The 21328-nt window shown below is 41.3% G+C and overlaps 1 protein-coding gene across 2 annotated transcripts in view; it reads left to right on the plus strand.

Annotated features, from left to right (window-relative positions):
• The window catches only part of ELOVL6 (ELOVL fatty acid elongase 6), a 35126-nt gene that overhangs the window by 8984 nt on the left and 4814 nt on the right, over positions 1-21328 (plus strand). For both annotated transcript variants that reach the window (XM_085883399.1, XM_085883400.1), the window contains 2 exons: positions 6307-6438; positions 14076-14227. In XM_085883399.1, coding sequence (XP_085739525.1) covers positions 6307-6438; positions 14076-14227 — 284 coding nt within the window. The remainder of the gene's footprint in view (positions 1-6306; positions 6439-14075; positions 14228-21328) is intronic.

The raw sequence follows: 21328 nt of genomic DNA on the forward strand, positions 1-21328 counted from the left end.
TCTGTCTCTCTCTGTCTCTCTTTGTGTCTCTGTCTCTCTGTCTGTCTGTCTGTCTCTCTCTCTCTGTCTCTCTGTGACATCACGTTGGGCAGTTTAACGCATTTCGCGCCGGATCCTCCGTTAATACACGTGTCCCTGGAAATGGCTTCATTGTCCTTAAATCCGTTCCTGAAGGTCTCCTCCTTCCCTCCTCCTCCGTGGTGTCCCTTTGTGTTTCTTAAACCAACGTCCCTCGTTATCCAGCGCTTTCTTGCGGCAGTTATTCTTCGTTCATTGTAATTTGCTGTGCAGCATTCAGCTCGGCTGTCATTCCTCCCATGCGCCCTTTCAACGTCCTGTATTTAACCAGGTGAATGTGTTCGTGTAGTAACAACAACGTGTTGTATTGGAATCGGAACATGTGCCAACATAAGCGGCCCACTCGGCACGAAGCGACGAGGAATTGTCGTGTTTGTCTGTGCACATTCATGATGTCGTTGGTCCACGTGCCCCCTTTTTGGTGGTCACGGGGTGTTGAACCTTGAACGGACGCGGATCCGGCGCTGTCCGAGAGCTGTTGATCACGATGATTCACAACACCAGCTGTGATCACTATTAAAGTGGCACGTCACCAGGTGTACTGTGCACACAACCTGCGCCTTGTAGCTCCAACTTGTTCATTTTTACATCTGCTCTTGTTACCTCCAGAACCGAAGGTGAAGGAGGTCATGTTTTCACCCCTTTTTTGTCTGTCTGTCTGTCGGTTTGTCTGTGTCCACGATATCTCAAAAGGTTCTGGACGGATTTGGACGAAACTTGGTGGACCCGTTGGGTGTGTGACTAGGACGAATTGATTCGATTTTGGTGAAGATCCGGATCCGGATCTGGATACGAGAATTATTTAATTTTCCAAGTGATTCTTCACCATTGAGAGATCGGGCCAAAAACGATATAGTTCTGTATAGCATGATATCTCAAAAATGTATTGGGCCCGATGTGTTCTCGTGGATCAGGTATTACATGGTGGAGGTATGCACTCTACCGAGTGCCCTTCAAGTCTTGATTAAAGACAGTATAGGAAGGAGGGGATGTGGGATTTGAAGTGTCGAGGTGGATGGGGCACGAATAAAGCTAACCCTAACCCTAACCCTAACCCTAACCCTAACCCTAACCGTACAGCAAAATGTTGAATCAAATGAGCAAGGTATCAGACAAGGTGTGTGAATGGGAATGACATCGCCATCCAACCTCGTTCAATCAAATACATAAATAATGCACCACACTCTTTACAGAGTGGTGGTGCTGCCAAAGCTTTTCCTTGGCAATAACTAATAAGGGTTATACTGGGTCGTTTGCCATTGCCTTCCCAGCGCTGATTGCCCATACTCTATCCTTTTAAATGCTGAACCACAAGCAAGGAAGCAGCATGTACCTTCTTAGTGTTTGGTATGACTCGGCTCAGATTTGAACCAACGACATCCCAGAGTCGCGGACGCTCCAACCATTACACCACCGAGTCTGGTTATGTTACCTGGTTAGTCTGATCATTCAATCAAATAGGTGATTGAAAAATCAGAAAACATTCTTTTCGAGGGAGGACTCCTCGTCATCTTTTCACTCAGGGAGCTGTTGAGCAGTGACATCTTTGAAGGGCAGTGGCAGTAGAAAAATTGGATGGATGACATTGGAATTCCATGTAGGAACTGGGGGATGGAGGGGTAAGTGGATAGTGACAGGATGGCTCGGTAGTTTAGGTATGATTGTGTACGTGTGTAGTGATTGTTGTGTCTCTGAGAGCCGAGATGGCATCATCGAAATTGCCAATTCGTTCCGAGTCGATTCGGCAAGGCTTGGCGGAGTGAGCTTTGTGAAATAAATGCTTCATTTAAGACCGAAGGAGAGATGTTTGGGATGAAATCAATGATTTGATGTGTGGTTATGGCTTGTTATCGATCTGCCAATGAAGGTGGACGGAGGTTATGTTTTCACTCCAGTTTGTCTGTTTGTCTGTCTGTCTGTCTGTCTGTCTGTCTGTAGGCACGATATCTCAAAAAAGTTGTGGACTGATTCGGACGAAACTTGGTGGACAGGTTGTGTGTATGACTAGGACGATTTGATTCCATTTTGCTGAAGATCCGGATCCACATCGTAGGATTTTTTTTTTTTTAATTGTTCTTCACCATTACGAGAAGCTCCAGAGCATGATATCTCAAGTTTATGGACGGATTGTGACAAAACTAGGTGGATGAATTGATTTGGTGACCAGAACATGCCAATTTATATCTTAGTTCAGGTCAGAATCCAGATCCGACCTATCAGTGGGTTATAAAACAAGAATCGTTCAGCCTGACGGAGGTATGCGCACTACCGAGTGTCGTTCTCGTGACACGTAATACTTCACTTCTTTTCCCCCATTGATTTCGGTTCTTGAGCAGATTCAAAATCCACGTAAAGAAAGCTTTAATCTGGAAACCTCCCCATAAAGCTCCTTTTGCATTCTTCCTCAAAGGCTTCGATGAACTGTGCATTCACAGGAGGCAATTCTGAGCTGTTAAAGATTATAGTTGGACAGTCTTTCCTTTCACAAATTAAGGCTCATGATTTCGCTAAAATGCTATTTTAAAAGGTACTGTGCCCATAATGTCAAGGGAGAGTACATGATGATACAGTGTACTCAATTTGAATCGTCTAGTCGTCGCTTTCTTCATTTGCCACGTGTCGATTCAAATTCACTCTTTCAAACGGTGCTCGATGCAGACTGCTATCGCCAATTCAAATAGCGCTGGTTGTGAAAGAGTTTCCATTCGATGCAAAGTTTGATCCCAGATTGTAATTCAAGTGTTGTGAAAGGGTATCTTCATTGTGTGTTTTCTGTTGGAGGACAAGCATCACTCCACCATCACGCCATGACCTGCGTTGTTGTGTCTATCATTTTAATGTGTGTCGGTATGTGAACCAGACTCGGTGGTGTCATGGTTGGAACATCCGCTCTGGGTCTGGGAGGTTGGCATTTCGAACCCTGACCTAGTCATGGCAAACACTTTTTAAAAAATGGTACCTGCTGCTTCCTTGCTTGTGGTTCAGCATTTATAAAGGGCAGAACACTGACGAACAACCACCATAAGCTGGCATTCATCGGCGGGCATAATGGTCACCTCCTCTGTTGAAGTTACTTTTAAGGGAACCCATTACCTCTGCCACCAAAGGTGGAAGGAGGTTATGTTTTCACCCCTGTCTGTTTGTTTGTGTGCAAGATATCTCAAAAAGTTGTGGACGGATTCTGATGAAATTTGGTGGGCAGGTTCGGTGTGTGATGAGGACTAACTCATTAGATTTTAGTGAAGATCCGGCTACGAGAATTTTTTTAGTGATTCTTCACCAATTTAATGGTGAAGATGGGGCTAAACTGATATATGTCACAATATCTCAAAAAGTTGGGATGAATTCGGATGAAATTTGGTGGACAGGTAAGGTGCGTGACGAGGACGAATTGATTCAGTTGTGGTGAAGATCCAGATATGAGAGTTTTTTTATTTTATTTTAAAAGTGATTATTCACTATTGATAGGTGATGCCAAAAACGATATATAGCATGATATTTTCCCCCGCCACAGGAAAGGGTATTGCATGTAGGTCTGTTTGTCTGTCTGTCTGTTTGTTTGTTTTGACGAAATTTGAAAATTTTCATCATATGATGGTCTGTGTCGTTTGGATGTTTTTCTGTGGGTGCGAGAACTCACAAACACTTTCAGTGGTCTTCATCAGACTTTACCGGAAGATTCCGAAGGACAAAGTGAGGCTGTCAATGCTTTTGACTATATATATATATATATATATATATATATATATATATATATATATATATATATATATATATATATATATATATATATATATATATATATATGTCAAAGGTTAAGTTGTCAATGACGTCATTTGCATTAAACCGACACGACCAAAGGTGCGCTCCATGACGTCCGTCAAACTTGACACAAATGAGTTGGGGAAACGTCACCTACAAATTCCGAGCGGATTTGATTAGTCGGGGCTGGGGGACAGATGACGCATTTCCAAAAAGGCAGCAATACGTTGAGGTATGACGTCATTTCCATGGTAATGATGTTGCCCATGTTAAAGTATAGGGGGGGGGCGTTCAGGACCAAAAAAAGATGATAACTCAGAAACGCTTCAAGATACAAGTATCAAATTGCAACCATGTTCAAAGGTCAAGGTGATAGCGACGTAATTTGCATGATTTTCATCATACCTGTCAGGCTACCTGCCTGATGTCTTCTTGTTACTTGAAAAATGGAAATTTTTTTCCAAGTTTATTGGTCAGTCGATTTTGTTATTCTGTCTGTTTGTCAATTGCCTACAGGTCACAATTTTAAACCAATCTTAAACTTCACCACATGATAGTTTGTCATAAGCAAGAAGCCTATTGTTTTTTGACGTGAAAAGGTCAACATAAGCCAAAGGTCAACAACTAAGGAGGTGGTATTTCTAAAAATCCTCAATTTTCATCCGATTGACGAGTAATTTGAAGAGGATTTACATTTCAGGTCACTGGATTCAACTAGCCAATTATTTTTGAGGTCAACATCGACCAAAAGGTCAACAACGAAGGTGGTATTTCTAAAAATCCTCGATTTTTCAACCCATTGATTTGAAATTTGAAGAGGATTTGCACATCAGGTCACTGAATTCAACCACCAATTATTTTTGAAGTCAACTTAGGCCAAAAACTCAACATGGGTCAACTTTTTCTAAAATTGTCAGTTTTCATCAGATTGAGTTGAAATGGAGTTTTGACTTGAAGAGGAGTTGCACAATTGGTCATTGAACTCAACCACCAATTATTTATGAGGTCAAATTAGTATCATGGATTTTGCAAGAATCATGCTCTGCACGACGTCGTCTTCTTGTTCGTTTGTTTCTTTGTGTGCAGAATATCTCAAAAAGTTGTGGACGGATTCGGATGAAATTTGGTGGACAGGTTGGGTGTGTAAGAAGGAAAAATTGATTCGAGTTTTTGGTGAAGATCTAGATCGTAGATTTTTTATTTATTTATCCACTGTCGCCATCTGGTTGTGTTATAAGGAAATTCTCGGAACCTGACACTTCGCATCCACAGATATTTCTCGTATTTCTTATATTTCTGTGAGTCGGATTTTCATTCAGTAACAGAACAATGATTGTTAACCATTTTGGAATTGCCACTCTTTCATTTAATTGTTGAAAATTTTGTTTGAAAGACAATTTGAATTACACATTCTGTTCTCGTAACAGCAGGTTCAAAGTGCCCCGGCTCGCGGAAGCGTGTCGCTGAAATCGCACATACACACACACACACACACACACACACACACACACACACACACACACACACACACACACACACCTCCTTTTAGCAATAGATGCAAAAATGTAGTTTCATTTCTCTTGTGGCCCCAGAACTAAACAAATAATGTAACAGCCCTCACAACTTCCACTCCTCCTCAACCTCCTCCCCCACCCCCTCTCCCTTTGAAACTTGCCTTTATTCACATGAGAGGTTCTGCCACTCTGCTAAAGCCTTGCACTTGCAGTTATTGTTACGAGGCATGTCAATTATGAAATTAATGTGAAAGGGATTGAGAGTGCATGTGTTGTGAGATGTAGAGGATAGAGAGGGTTAAAAGAACAGAAATTTATACTAACTCACACTCACAACACATATTTATCCCATGTATACAATTAACGTAATTGCTAATCAGAATACTGAGATATAACTGACTCCAATTCTATGTGTATGCGTTTTTACTCGCCCGAGAGGTGCACGACGTCCTCGATTGGGCTGGTTGTGGAATGCGAATTGAAAGTGATGTAGAGAGCAGATGTGTATGATGAGTAGCTTGGTTGTGGTGGAATGGGTTTTAGCTCTCATACGAGCCTCGACCAAGGTATACAAAAAAAAAAACAAAAAAAAAAAAAACCTTGTTGGATTCTCCTCACTGGTGTAGGTTTGATTCCCACATCTTACAGTGGAAATACCACTGTCTGTGTCAGACTTTGCGACCTGTCTAGGATTGCAACTAGGCCGCAGAAACGTTCTCCACTCTTTGTGAACACTCCCTTGCTATCTCAAGTGTATAGGTCACCACCACAACCTCCATGGATGATTCTGTTACAAAATGTTATGCTTTTACAACGATGCTACCTTTTTCCTCTTCTTTATGCCATTGTGGAAGAGGGGTGTTCTTCGTACGTAACATGTTTTCCGTGAACCCAATTTTTAATTCTTCTTTTTGAGACGTGTGTGTGTGTTTTTGTGTGTGTGTGTGTGTAGGCGTAAAGCATTTCTCTTTTCCATTGCCTACCTGGTGGTGATCTTCTGGGGTCAACATGCGATGAAGCAAAGACCGAAGTTTGAACTGAGAAAGCCACTCATTCTCTGGTCATTCAGCCTTGCAATCTTCAGGTGAGAAGTGGATTTCAGTGAAAAATTGATCACAACGTCACAATTTCATCCCTTCATGCTAGTTGTGATGTGAGCTGCTCATTGTTGCGGTTGACCACAAACATTTGGTTAATTGAGGTGACATTGCTCAGATATTTCAGCAGCTTTCTGCTTTATTAACCCTCCGTTGACAAAGTCACTGGCGACATTGTTTTCAGGTTGTCTGGCTGTCTGTCCATCCGTGCGTCCGTCCGTGTATCTGTCCATGCGTACATCCGTCCGTGTATCTGTCCATGCGTACATCCGTCCGTGATAGGTTTTTGTTGCCACGATAACTCAAGAACGACTGGAAGGATCCAAGTCAAACTTGATACAGATGTGTAGCATGATGCAAAGATGAACTCATTAGATTTTGGAGTCAAGAGGTCAAAGGTCAAAAGTCAGAGGTGACGTGGATTTTTTAAACCCACCTTGTTGTGATCGTTGTCCTCCTGAAGGATTCTAACTGGCCGATTGTGGAATCCTATTTGACTTCAGACAGAGTTTAACGTTTGTCCGATTTGGTTATAAAAATCCTGCATAAAACCCCTTCACACTGAAAACTGATGTCCACACAAGTCCTTCCTTGTGAAACAATTTATTTTCTAATTATACACCATACACTTCTCACCCTTGTACAATGAACTTAAGAATCCCCATTGATTGCAATATTATTTGGTTCTATTTCATTTATTCTTACTTTAGTTAACAGTTAGACCAACCCGATTTAATTCACTTCTACATTACATCAAAGAGTTTTATTCTAACTTGGTACTTCGTCAGTTCCAAGACTACAAGCCACTGAGATACTATACTTCCTCACGTGCTTGCACTGAAAACAATTTTACATTTCAAAGCATTTTATACTTTCATGAGAGAGGTTGGGGAATATTCAACCAGACTGTCGACGTGTCCTTTCGACGAAATGCCACTTCGTACATTTCTAAGCAAAGGTTCATTTATCAGCTCGGTCACTCTGCTCCAGAACAACACATTTATCATTTAGGGCAAAAGTCTTTTGGCCAGAAATGACAGCCAATTCAACTTGCATCATAAAAGTTACATTTCTGAAACTCCATTTGTTACAATTTAAAATACATTAATATAATTTTTCCCCCCACACTCCCCCGTTTTTTTTTTTAAGGAAAATTTGAATAATTTTTCTTACACATGATTACCATGTCCCATTCCTGAAGGAGAAAAGATTTCCATTATTCAAGTTCAATCAACAATGGCAGCGAGTGCTCATATCAGAAAATGAGTGAGTTTCCATTTAATTTATGGCCTGTTCATCAGCATGTGTCACACATTGGAAACATGCTACCCGAAGTCAGAAGATAAACAGGTCAGGGTGTGGATAGAGCGGCACCCAACGGGAAACACAATCGAAGCACTCCTTGAGCTGAGGAGAAGGTAGATGTGGGCAAGTACAAGTTTGGGCCGGACACTGGGTTGAAGGAGCGCAGTGTGGAACTCCAGGCCTGTCGTACATTGAAGTGACCACAACAAGTTCACGATGTATTTGCAGAGCGGAAATCGAGAGTGTGGCTGAAAACATTCCTCCACGCAGGCACCACACAACGCCGACGTTAAGACTTTGCTCAACCTTCTCCTCAGTGGGTTTTTTTCTTTCTTTTCCCACATTGCTCCATCTTATCTCCTCAGGAAGGGGAGGGATAATCATGTGTTGAATGCTCAATCACCCAAATCTGGGTTCTCCCATCGTCCAATCTTTGTGTGGAAGCTTCATTTAGATGAAATCGTACATTGCTTCAAAGACTGCTTTCAACACTCCGAAACAAACAAAGCATCAATTAAACACCAATCAATAAACGTCATGGGCACATGTAGTTCTACAAGACTAACAAAGATTCTTATAGAAGCATTTAACTTGCATTATATGTCATATCAATATTTTAATCCCTTTCCTTGTTATTTCCCAAAGCAACATGCTAAAATATACAGAAATCCCAGTTGTACGTATACTCAAAACATCCATCTCATTTGCTATTTCCATCGACATTTTAAATCTCTGACATTTCTCCATCTGTCCACTTCTCTCTCACTAAAACAACAAACATGCTGCCATTTTTCCCAACTCACATGCACAAACCATCTATCACTTCCACTGACCTTCTCAATTACGAATCCATTTTCCTTTATCAAAACAAATAAATCATTTTAAACAGTTGTACAAAAATTGTCAAATCACTTGTCAAATCTGTTATCAGGCGAATATCATTTAAATTGCAGCTCAAACACTCTGTCTACACATGCAGCTTCACCCTCCACAATCTTTATCCCAGTCTTGGAAAAGCATCTTAAACTTCAGACTAATAAACATCCAAACTCTCTTAAACAACTTTTTGGTCAAAACAATAAAATATTTCCTTTTAAAATCCATAAATGAAAAATTAAATCTTCAGCATCTATCCAATTAAATCATGAATTTACCTTGACTGAATCGATTAAAGGGTTACACTGGGTTGCTTGCCATTGCCTTCCCAGCACAAGTTCAGGTAACCTCAACATTCGCAGACGAATAAAACAATATTTCAACGTCCATCCGAGGGAATCATCTATTATCTGTGAATTTCCCCACGTGCTAAACATCATCAAATCATTAAAATCATTCCAAATCACATTTCTACATTTAAATCACATCTTTTAAGTCCAATCGTTACAACTCAGATCAAATCTTCGAAACATTTCTGACACGTCCTCAGAGCTTGCCCAGCACTTGAACCTGCCGGGTTGTGTAATTACAAATCATCACAATGCCAGCGAGAGCTCAACTCCCAAGACTTCACGTTCCGAATACAGTATATCCCACATTCACAATTGTTATTTCACAATTTATTCAAAATCCCTATGGTTGTAAAACAAAACTTCAACACTTTTTCCGAAAAGGACTTCACTTTAAACATTCAGTCGAAGGGTGCGCCACAAACACCAAGGAACAAGGAACAGGAAGTTCTCTCCACATCCGGTGGGAAGAAAAAGGAAAAAACTCTGACAGGCAAAACCCACAGTTTGCATTACTCTGTCATGGCTTCAACACATACACACTAAACAGCATTGCATCTCAGAGACTCGCGTGTGATCACGTGACAAATACCAATCACATTTCTATCTCATCCTCTTGAATCTGCATATGAATCGAATTTCACACCTAAAGCAAAGGCTCGAACAAAGACTCAGTGTAAAGATATATGCCACCCCCCACAGATCGAGTGGAGGGGGGTCTCACACAGTGTAGTTTGCGACCTTCTCGTGGAAATACAACGCCAAGAATGTATAACATGCCATTTCAAACAGACCCACAGCTCAACTCAGCACGAGTTAAAATATTGTCAAAATCCCAACAGAACACGTTTCATTGCAGTGAATATTGGACTCGCACAAGTTTCATTTTTTACTCTCAGTAACACATGCATCTCAATGCAAATCACCAGCCATGCTCCCAGCTGGTTAATCGTCTCCTGCACTCTACAAAACGTTTCGCGCAAATCATTGCATTTACAAATCCGTAAAACCTCCACACAATATAATATAACAAACTCACTGCCAACAAACTTACAGTGAGTTCAATGAACAAAAAGTAACTCTTATTACTCTTACAAACAGGTAACTTATAATATTTATCTATTTTAACCCTATCTCGGCGTCTCAGTCGTGTCCTCGGCCATCTCTCTCATAGCCGGTCCGTATCAATGTAAACATGTGGCATGTCGCTTCATCATTCCCATTTAATTACGCATCTGGCTCCTTCTCGAGCCTCTTCTTGTCATCTGACTCCTCTTCTTCTCCAGCACTTTTCTAAAACAACTACAGTACTTATCGTTTACTTTAAAACGGACTCCCTCCGCCGGATCCTCTTCTTTCTCTCAATAAAATTATCTGACAATGAACTTTTCTTTATTCGAAATGCGTTACCTGCTGAGAGCGCTCTCCCTTACCTTCGCTCAAGCACTTGTCATTCTTCCAGGCACTGCCTCTGGCAGATTAAGCACCTCCGGTCACGAGCACCGCACCAACGTCGGTTCGAATCCGAGTCACGGCACCAACTGGCATGGATTTTTTAAACCCACCTTGTGATCGTTGTCCTCCTGAATGATTCTAACTGGCGGATTGTGGAATTCTATTTGACTTCAGACAGAGTTTAACGTTTGTCCGATTTGGTTATAAAAATCCTGCATAAAACACTGAAAACCGATGTCCACACAAGTCCTTCCTTGTGAAACAATTTATTTTCTAATTATACACCATACACTTCTCACCCTCGTACAATGAACTTAAGAATCCCCATTGATTATAATATTGTTTGGTTCTATTTCATTTATTCTTACTTTAGTTAACAGTTAGACCAACCCGATTCAATTCACTTCTACATTACATCAGAGTTTTATTCTAACTTGGTACTTGGTCAGTTCCAAGGAGTACAAGCCACTGAGATACTATACTTCCTCACATGCTTGCACTGAAACAATTTACATTTCAAAGCATATTATACTTTTATGAAAGAGAGGTTGGGGAATATTCACCCAGACTGTAGACGTGTCCTTTAGACGAAAAGCCACTTCGTACATTTCTAAGCAAAGGTTCATTTATCAGCTCGGTCACTCTGCTCCAGAACAACACATTTATCATTAAGGGTAAAAGTCTTTTGGCCAGAAAGGACAGCCAATTCAACTTGCATCATAAAAGTTACATTTCTGAAACTCCATTTGTTACAATTTAAAATACATTAATATAAATTTTTCTCCCACAGAGGTAATGTCAGGTAAAAAAAAAAAATTATGCTAACTTATGAACCAGTGAATGGATTTTGATCAACCTTGATACAAGTACATATAATGATGCAAAAATTAGCTGATTAGATTATGGGGTCAAGAGGTCAAAGGTCAGAGGTCCCGTCAGGTGAAAATTCTGTTCCTAGCTACTTGTTTAATGAAACTTTGCATCATGCAATTTGACATCAAGAGGTCAGAGGTCATGTCAGGCAAAAATGTGATACTTGAGAACAGCTGAAGGGATTTAAATCAAATGTGTTACAAGTATCATAACGATGGAATAACGTTGGTGGAGGCATATCGGTCGGCGTCACTATGTTGAAGAGTGCCGTTCTGATTTTCTTTTAAAAACACTATTTTGCAAATTGGAATTGAACGGCAGAAAACCCCATCAAAATATCTCGAGCTGCTCCAGGCGTGATTTTCAGTCCCTAATGAAACCATAATTTACCTGTTCCACTCACAGCTGTTTTGTCGAATAGTTTTTGTCTTAATACGCTATTAAAATAATTAATGATTTCCATGTGCCGGCACTTGTAATGCAGTAATTAATTTTTCCACTTTTTATTTGCTTTCCACTGGTTTATCCATTTCCCAGAAAATCATGTTTCAGAGTTGTCGGTGATTTTATTTGTACCAGACTTTTGACAATTTGCACAAATTGATCGATCAATCAATCATTCATTCATTTATATTTCTGACAATAATTCATTCATTTATATATTTTCATGTGCACGTGCACAGTAAATAATTTACACTTCTTTTCTTTCCTCCCAGTTAGAACTTTTAATTACAGTGAACCCTTAAATATCACATTGGTTACGTTCCTGGAAAATGCAGTGATATTCAAAACCACGATGGTTAAAACCAATTTTGTATGGTAATAAGGGGGTTAGGTTCCCAGTATTCGAGAAAATAGAGTGGAAAGTCAGCGGCAATGAAAAATATACACATCATAATTGAAATAAACATGTGAAATAAATATAAATAGGCTTTACGATGAAGTCTCCTGCTGCGTTGAAGAAGATTAAACGTGGTCCTTTCCTTCTGTAATTCGTCTAAACCCCCCACCGTTCCTTCTCTATTAATCTCTTGCATCGATTCCCTTTGTAATCAGTTGATGTTTCTTCAATAAATTGTTCTGTAGCTCCGTAAACTAGCGAATAGATATAATTTAAATTTTTTAAATTTATTTATCCATCGTTTTACGCTTCAGCGCCATTCCATTATTAATGCCATTATTAATGTCAAGAGAAACGACAAAAGGCTCTTGATGGAGATAACCATCACAACTCAACTGAAAAATTGCGATTGGTTGAAATTAAGCCCCACAGTAATTAAATCGGTACAAAAAGGTTGCCCGCAATTGCTCAAAACCGTGATATTCAAACCCACAATAGTATCGCGGGTTTGTCTGTTGGGTTAATCCCCGCCCCCCCGCCCCCGACCAAATTGTGGTGGACGGGCGGTTAGCACCGACCAGCCTGGATTGCCGAATGGTTTTCTTTAAGAGGCGGACACGTGATCCTCAGAGGTTATAGCGCACGCGGGAGGGCCATTGACGGCACTGGCCGAACGATGGAAACGCAGCACAAGGGGTTTATACTCGAACCCCACGACAAATACATGGACACAGCAACTTAAAATAAACGGGGATTTAATGAAAATAGAAATATCTACAAGGATAATTCAAAATGTAATAATAATGTGTGAAGTAAATGAAGCCTACAGTCGAGGCACCTCTACACACGGACTTAAATACGGACAAGGGGGAAACAAAAGAAAAGCAAATCTTCCCTTTATTGTGGCACTTGGCTTTGTCCAGAGATGGTCTTTACTGAACTTTGGGATCGAGGTGCTTCGTCCTGCATGGGAAGATGCGTCCCAAAATGGTGTCGAGCCGATCTCTGGGTGGGAAACGTACGTGAGGTAATTTGTGAGGCGGTATTCAACACCAGGGCTCATCAACGGCCACGCTGCTTCCTCGTCGATCACGCTTACCGACCCACCGCTCTGCAGAACGGTGCCGCCTCTTCAGTGATATGCACGAGGCTTTGAGGTCCGTCTCTCATGACCAGCCAAGAGTCAATGACTCGTGTCTTGCTCCACCACATGAGCCAATTCGCCTCAGCACGAATACGAGAATCGTACCGTCTTCTTCATGTGTTGAAGGAAAGCCAGCCATAATGCCCTGTTCTTACAGGCCATCTCCTAGCTCCGTTGTCTCTCGATCACTTCCCTTCACACCGAACTCAAAACCAACAAAACCAAAATCTCTTCCTTTCCGACGTCACACCCATCAATCATCCACCTCCAGGCATGGCTTGCTCGCACAAAACCCGGGAAGGTGGGGCTTCTTGCCTGCTTGGACGTGCAGCTTGCTTGTTGTTATGGTTGTGATTGGTATAAAAATGCACTTCTTTCATGGCTGGCTTGTAAATACAAAAACTTAAGAAAGGTCACAGGGGCAATTACATACTTGGGAAAATTTGTCTTAATCCCTATCTAATTAACACTGCACCACCCCCGTGTGGTGACACGTAACACTTAAGCTCACAGTTTCCCTACTCAATTACATCGAGACGTCTCCTACACGTCCACAAACCAAGCAACTAATTACAATCCTACTTTCCTGTGAAATTCCTCAATCTACCCCCAAAACCGCAACAATATTTAATTGTTTACTGTACAGGTAAATACCTTTTTCATTGCACTAAAGAATTGTCAATGTGAAGATACATGTTGTTTGACAGTTATCCTGTCTATCATCTTGTTTTATTTTTGAAAGTGCTTGGTTGTGATGCCGAGTGTTTGATCATATTGCAGTATGCTCGGTGCTTTGAGGACAGGTACCTATATGTGGCACATACTCTCAACGCACGGCCTTAAACAGTCGATCTGTGATCGAAGCTTCTACAACGGTCCTGTTAGCAAGTTCTGGGCATATGCATTTGTGCTCAGTAAAGCTCCCGAATTGGGTAAGTGTTTTGATGGGCGCATTGTCTGTTTTCTTAACACATTGATTGTGAGATTTGGCTTGTAGCCATTCATGGAAAATCGTTTTTCAGCAGCAATGGAAAAATTGAGGATGAATTAACTCTTTGCTAATAGCTACAAAACAGTATGATGTTGCACATTATTGCCATTTACTAAAGAAAATAAAAAAACACTGGGTGGTGGTGACCTGCCACAATATCATGTACAAGTACAGTACATCAAAACATGTCGAATCATAAATTTTACTCAAAGCTTTGAATGTTGCTTTGGATTGCATTACGACTAACATTTCTGATCTATTAAGAGTAATGTGTGAAAGCAATGTATTTTGATTTACGTTTTTTTATTTTTTTTAAATCACACAATTTCGATACATCATTGAGCTTTCTGAAAATGTGCTGAAGGAGGCTCCCTCAGAGTATGAAGCAAGGCTTGTAGCCTGAATATGCAATGCCCTTCTTCATGAATATGATTGGCGTTCATTGAACATGACCCTGCTGGAGAAGATGAAGCCAATCAAAATACCATTGGCTTTTTTTTACTTTATTCTGTTATAACAGCTGAACTGTTAGCATTTATGGAGTATTTAATAAAGTGAGAAAATTAATGCCGAAAATTAATTATTTAAAAGAAAAAAAGTTAATTTTGTTCCTTGTGTTAAGACGTCAAATTCAATGCTGATGGTTTCATTCTACTATCACGTGCTCGGGCGTTGCGAACACCCACAGGGTGCCGTCGTATGTGACCATGTCTGACAGTCAAACAAAATTGAAAATCATTCCAAACAGGAAAATTAGTGTTTTAAGGACACAAATAACAGGCACGAAGAACTATTGTAATGCGTTAGATAGGGTGGTGTAAAAGCCCCTGTGCCAACGGCGGTAAATTCCAGAATTGATTTATTTTATGACTCTTGCAATGTTTTTTTATTTTATTTTAATTGAATTACAGTATATACTTGAACACTGTCGAACACAAATCGCCTTCTTTGCACTCCCAAGAACCTCCAGTTTTGCAGTGGTTGTACATCTTCTATAGGGTGGTGTATAAGGGTGATGTGTACGACTGCTTCAATAGCTCTAAACCTCTGGAATTTTTTAACGATCTTTAAAATCATTATTTGATTTATATTGAAGTATATACTTCAACACTTCAGGGTAACATGGTCTACGAACCCTCTATTTGTTGTGAATGGTCATCTTCTCTTTCGACATGCTCTTCGCACCATTTCAACGGGTTTGGTTTATGTCATTTTGAAATCTTGCACTCCCATCTGATTTAATTACTTTCCCCGTTATATATAGCTCCTTTGCTGACCCTTAGCATTATAAGGTGACATTCATTGGTTATTTATTGCCATTTTATTCAGTTGTTCCTTTTTCGTAAAAAAAAAATTTTTAATTCAAGGTGGTGTTGCTTTTTTTGCTTTTGTGGTGCGATTCTACTCTATGTTACAATGTTTGGGTGGTTCAGAGAACGGGTTTCCCCTCGACCTGACCAGCCGTCTGAACTTGTCCTGGATTCTGTGGAATCACAGGCAGGTCGGTAGTGTCTGAGGTCTGTTTGTGACTGCTTCTTCCCCTCTTTCTCTCTCTTTCTCTCTTTCTCTCTTTCTCTCTTTTTCTCTTTCTCTCTTTCTCTCTTTCTCTCTTTCTCTCTTTCTCTCTTTCTCTCTTTCTCTCTTTCTCTCTTTCTCTCTTTCTCTCTTTCTCTCTTTCTCTCTTTCTCTCTTTCTCTCTTTCTCTCTTTCTCTCTTTCTCTCTCATTCCTCTGACCCTCCCTATCTACTCTTGGATGCATATTATGTTCTCCCAGTTTTGCACTCCTGGTTAAACTTCCAAAATCCAGACTGACTGCACAACTTCACTCTTATTCCTCACTAAGACTCCTGTCGATGGTTTATGGAACTACCTTCCAGAGACTATTCCATTACTCTTTCCTCCAGGGCTCCATGCAGGCAGTGCATTGCCACCACATGCCATCCCCCATCCTGACCCGTGATCTTTATTACCCCCATTAACCCATCCAAACCCAACCCTCTTTCTTGCTAATTTCAGTGTTCTCTTTCTCTCTTTCTCTCTTTCTCTCTCTTTCTCTCTTTCTCTCTTTCTCTCTTTCTCTCTTTCTCTCTTTCTCTCTTTCTCTCTTTCTCTCTTTCTCTCTTTCTCTCTTTCTCTCTTTCTCTCTTTCTCTCTTTCTCTCTTTCTCTCTTTCTCTCTTTCTCTCTTTCTCTCTTTCTCTCTTTCTCTCTTTCTCTCTTTCTCTCTTTCTCTCTTTCTCTCTTTCTCTCTTTCCATCACTATGTGTCTCTATTACATGGCCAAAAGTATGTGGGCACCTGCTCGTCCAACATCTCATTCCAAAACCGTGGGCATTAATATGGAGTTTGTCCCCCCTTTGCTGCTATAACAGCCTCCACTCTTATGGGAAGGCTTTCCACTGGATGTTGGAACATTGCTGCGGGGATTTGCTTCCATTCAGCCACAAGAGCATTAGTGAGGTCGGGCACTGATGTTGGGAGATTCGGTCTGGCTCACAGTCGGCGTTCCCATTCATCCCAAAGGTGTTAGATGGGGTTGAGGTCAGGGCTCTGTGCAGGTCAGTCAAGTTCTTCCACACCAATCTCGACAAACCATTTCTGTAGGGACCTCGTTTTATTCACGGGGGCATTGTCATACTGAAACAGGAAAGGGCCTTCCCCAAACTGTTGCCACAAAGTTGGAAGCACAGAATCGTCTAGAATGTCAATGTATGTTGTAGCGTTAAGATTTCCCTTCACTGGAACTAAGGGGCCGAGCCCGAACCATGAAAAACAGCCTCAGAACATTATTCCTCCTCCTCCACCAAACTTTACAGTTGGCACGATGCATTGGGCAGGTAGCATTCTTCTGGCATCCGCCAAACCCAGATTTATCCATCAGACTGCCAGATGGTGAAATGTGATTCATCACTCTAGAGAACGTGTTTCCACTGCTCCGGAGTCCAATGGTGGTGAGCTTCACACCACTCCAGCTGACGCTTGGTATTGCGCATGGTGATCTTAGGATTGTGTGCAGCTGCTCGGCCATGGAAACCCATTCATGAAGATCTCGATGAACAGTGTTTGTGCTGACGTTGCTTCCCGAGGCAGTTTGGAACTCGGTTGTGAGTGTTGCAACTGACGAGATGATTTTTCCTTGCTTTGTGCTTCAGCACTTGGTGGTGCCGTTCTGTGAGCTTATGTGGCCGACCACTTTGCGGCTGAGTTGTTGCTTCTAGATGTTTCCACTTCACAATAACAGCACTTACAGTTAACTGGGGCAGCTCTAGCAGGGCAGAAATTTGACAAACTGACTTGTTGGAAAGGTGGCATCTGATGACAGTGCCACGTTGAAAGTCACTGAGCTCTTCAGTACGGCCCATTCTACTGCCAATGTTTGTCTCTGGAGATTGCATGGCTGTGTGCTTGATTTTGTACACCTGTCAGCAATCGGTGTGGCTGAAATAGCATAATCCACTAATTAGAAGGGGTGTCCGCATACTTTTAGCCATGTAGTGTCTCTGTCTCTCTCTCTCTCTCTCTCTCTCTCTCTCTCTCTCTCTCTCTCTCTCTCTCTCTCTCTCTCTCTCTCTCTCTCTCTCTCTCTCTCTCTCTCTCTCTCTCTCTCTCTGTCTCTGTCTCTGTCTCTGTCTCTGTCTCTGCCTCTGTCTCTGTCTCTGTCTCTGTCTCTGTCTCTCTCTCTGTATCTCTCTCTTTTTCTCTCTCTCTTTCTTTCTCTCTTTCTCTCTTTCTCTCTCTTTTTCTCTCTCTTTTTCTCTCTCTCTTTCTCTCTCTCTTTCTCTCTCTCTTTTTCTCTCTCTTTTTCTCTCTCTCTTTCTCTCTCTTTTTCTCTCTCTTTTTCTCTCTCTTTTTCTCTCTCTCTTTCTCTCTCTCTTTCTCTCTCTCTTTCTCTCTCTCTTTCTCTCTCTTTTTCTCTCTCTTTTTCTCTCTCTTTTTCTCTCTCTCTTTCTCTCTCTCTTTTTCTCTCTCTTTTTTCTCTCTCTCTTTCTCTCTCCTTGTTGATTGTTTCCAATTGTTGCCCTGCCACCCCACTGTGTCAGTTCATCCTTGCTGTTGTGGGGAAATAGAATAAGAGTGCTGCTCTTTGGATGTTGCACACCGCAGCCTGGTGTAGTGTGACCCTATATACCTAGATCATTTTACTTTGACGACAACCCTTTGACTTATTTGAAGAGCCTCCCACACATGCATTCAAACCACTCATCAGGACGACTCCCATGAACATTGCTCTCTCACACACCTGGACTGGTCGGTTGAGCTACGTCCACAGCTCTCACACAAAGATGTGAAACACCATTCTGGTTGAAAGCATTTTGAAGCCCCCTGACAATCAACACAACATACCATATAGCCATGAAAAGATTTTCTGCACATATGTGTCAGGTTGCATGACAAACTTGCTCCAAATATGTGCAAAAAAACCTCTTTCTCACCTGTAATTGTTTGTTTTGGGGGTGTGGGGGTTATTAATGACAATCTGGTTTATCCTGGTCAGTGACCACACTACTTACTCTGTCCAACATGCTGGTGCAGAGGCAGCACACTAACCTTTGAGTTGTCTAGTCTGAGGCAGTGGTTGAATCTGCACAGGTGACGTGTTCACCCTTAACACGACTCACTTGTAAGAATCTGTCCTCGTGCACAGCCACTCCTGTTTACAAACTACTCGCACTTCCTTACTTCCTGCATTATCTCATTTTCATGAAACCTATTGTCCTTCTGTATTGGCAGACATTTTAAACGATGGACCTTATCAATTGATAGGAGAAAGGAAGCAAGGTAGCTGGAGCTTTGAATGTGAACCCTTCGTCGGAGCAAAAGAGGGAAATGTGGGTTGAGGGAAGATTTATACACTGATGGGAAATGGGGCAAAAGTCAAAGTGAGCAGATAAAGGGTCAGGAGCACAATATCAAAGGGACCAGAGTAAAGATCAATAACCAATGATCAAATGTCTGTGACACTGAATCTGAGGTCATGGGTCAAGGGACTGCGTGGAAACTGGAGTCAAAGGTCCAAAGGAATTGCACAATAAATAAAAAGTGAAAATAAAATCAAGAAGTGTAGTTTGATAATATGGAAGATAAAATGGTAATTTAAATAAATGTGAAGTGTCCTTAAACCATCGCTATATGAAGTATAAACCCTCCATCCATATTTCCCTCTTTTGCTCGAACAAAATGCAACTTATTGAACAATCCAGCCACGTCTCGCTTTCCATGGTCGTGAACATTCTCTTATCAGCTTTGCCTGAAATAATAAACATTCTCACTCTGAATGTAATCTCTGTAATCTCTGACTTTACCCCTTGTTTGCCAACTACATGTTTCTCCCCCTGAGCTTTAGCTCACTCCCTGACACCCATCTGAACTAATTTACTTATCTTTACCCACTGAGTACCGGCGAACCCAAACTCCATCTGAACTTTCACTTGCATGATACTGCTGACAATCTAAAAGCTTCATCTGCCAAGGAACCAACCAACCAACCAAACCACAGCTACAACCACAACACACTTATCAACCAAACTGTAAAGCCTTCTGTAAGGCTTGGCCTTTACCATGCAACACACATTGTTCTACGACCCAAGGCAACCCTAACTAACAATAACGTGTCTGCAACATTTCAACCACCGACAAGTGCATGTATGTTACGATACCAAGCAAAATAACACTGTTAATGCAGCAGTCAGTCAGGGAGCTCAGCAAACTTTCAAAACGTGATCAATAATATCCATCCATCCATTGGGACCATACTCTGTGCAGAGTGTCTGTTCCGCTGAAGCAGTCTCCTTGGCTATTGGGCACAATCCTGGACGGGTCGCCACTCTGACACAGGAAACCAGCATGCTGGTACTCATTTAGCCGACCTCGGAAGGATGACAGGCCGAGTTAACCCCACCTGGTATTAATTCAACAACTAAGCAGGATTTGAACTCAGGACCCGAGGATCCCAAGCCACCACTCTAACCATTAAGCCAACACCAGGCATCAATAATATGCTAACATACATACACAGCAACAAATCACTTTATTGCTTTGTTTTGCAGCCTGCTTGTTGAGAGTGTGTGATAATGGTGCAATCCCCCTCTAGATGACTCGGTGAGAGTTCAGGTAATGCATGGAAAGAAAATGTGCAGTATGGACAACAGTTCCACTCGTTCCCACTAAATCGACCATTTCCTACAACTTCTATTTTATGACATATTCTCAAATTAGGCCTCCTTATCAGACTTTTTGAAAAATGACAACCACTCCCCCCCACCCACTTCACCACTCCCAAAGAAATAAAATGCCAGGGTGGGCGAAAAAAAAAAAATTCAAAACTTGATGTTATCAAACGAAACTTGCACAGGCACAACTTCAGGGTGCCCTCACTAATGCCTGTAAGTTTCAGCTTCCGCGGTCAAATCCTTTTGGAGGAGTAGATCATACCTACATACATGCATACATACACACGTACGTACAAAGCTTCAGGAGGTATTCACACCCCTTGACTTTTTCACATTTTGTTGTGTTCCAGCCTGAATTTAAAATGGATTCAATTGAGTTTGTTTGTTTGTTGTCACCGATCTACTCACAATACCCTATATCAAAGTGGAAATTTTTTGAAAGATTTTTTACAAATTAATTTAAAATGAAAAGCAGAAATGTCTTGCGTCAATGAGTATTCAACCGCTTTGCTGTGACACTCCATATTGAGCTCAGGTGCATCCAATTTCCTTTGATCATCCTCGAGATCTCTCTATAACTTGATTGGGGTCCACCTGTTGCCAATTAAATTGATTGGACATGATTTAGAAAGAAACACACCTTTCTTTACAAGGTCCCACAGTTGACAGTGCATGTCAGAAGAGAAACTCTACCGTGAAGTCCAAGGAACTGTCCGTAGAACTCCATGATATAATTGTGATGAGGCATAGATCTGGGGATGGGTATAAAGGAGCTTCAATGATAGACAGTTCAATATGCTGATCTTTCACGAGCAACGGTGTCTAAGGTGATGTCAGCATGGAACTCTGAGGGAAAGACATCACCAGCAAAG

The sequence above is a fragment of the Eptatretus burgeri genome, chromosome 5, assembly GCF_056783735.1.
Source record: "Eptatretus burgeri isolate ZD-2024b chromosome 5, Ebu_testis_v1, whole genome shotgun sequence".
Taxonomy (NCBI): Eukaryota; Metazoa; Chordata; class Myxini; order Myxiniformes; family Myxinidae; genus Eptatretus; species Eptatretus burgeri.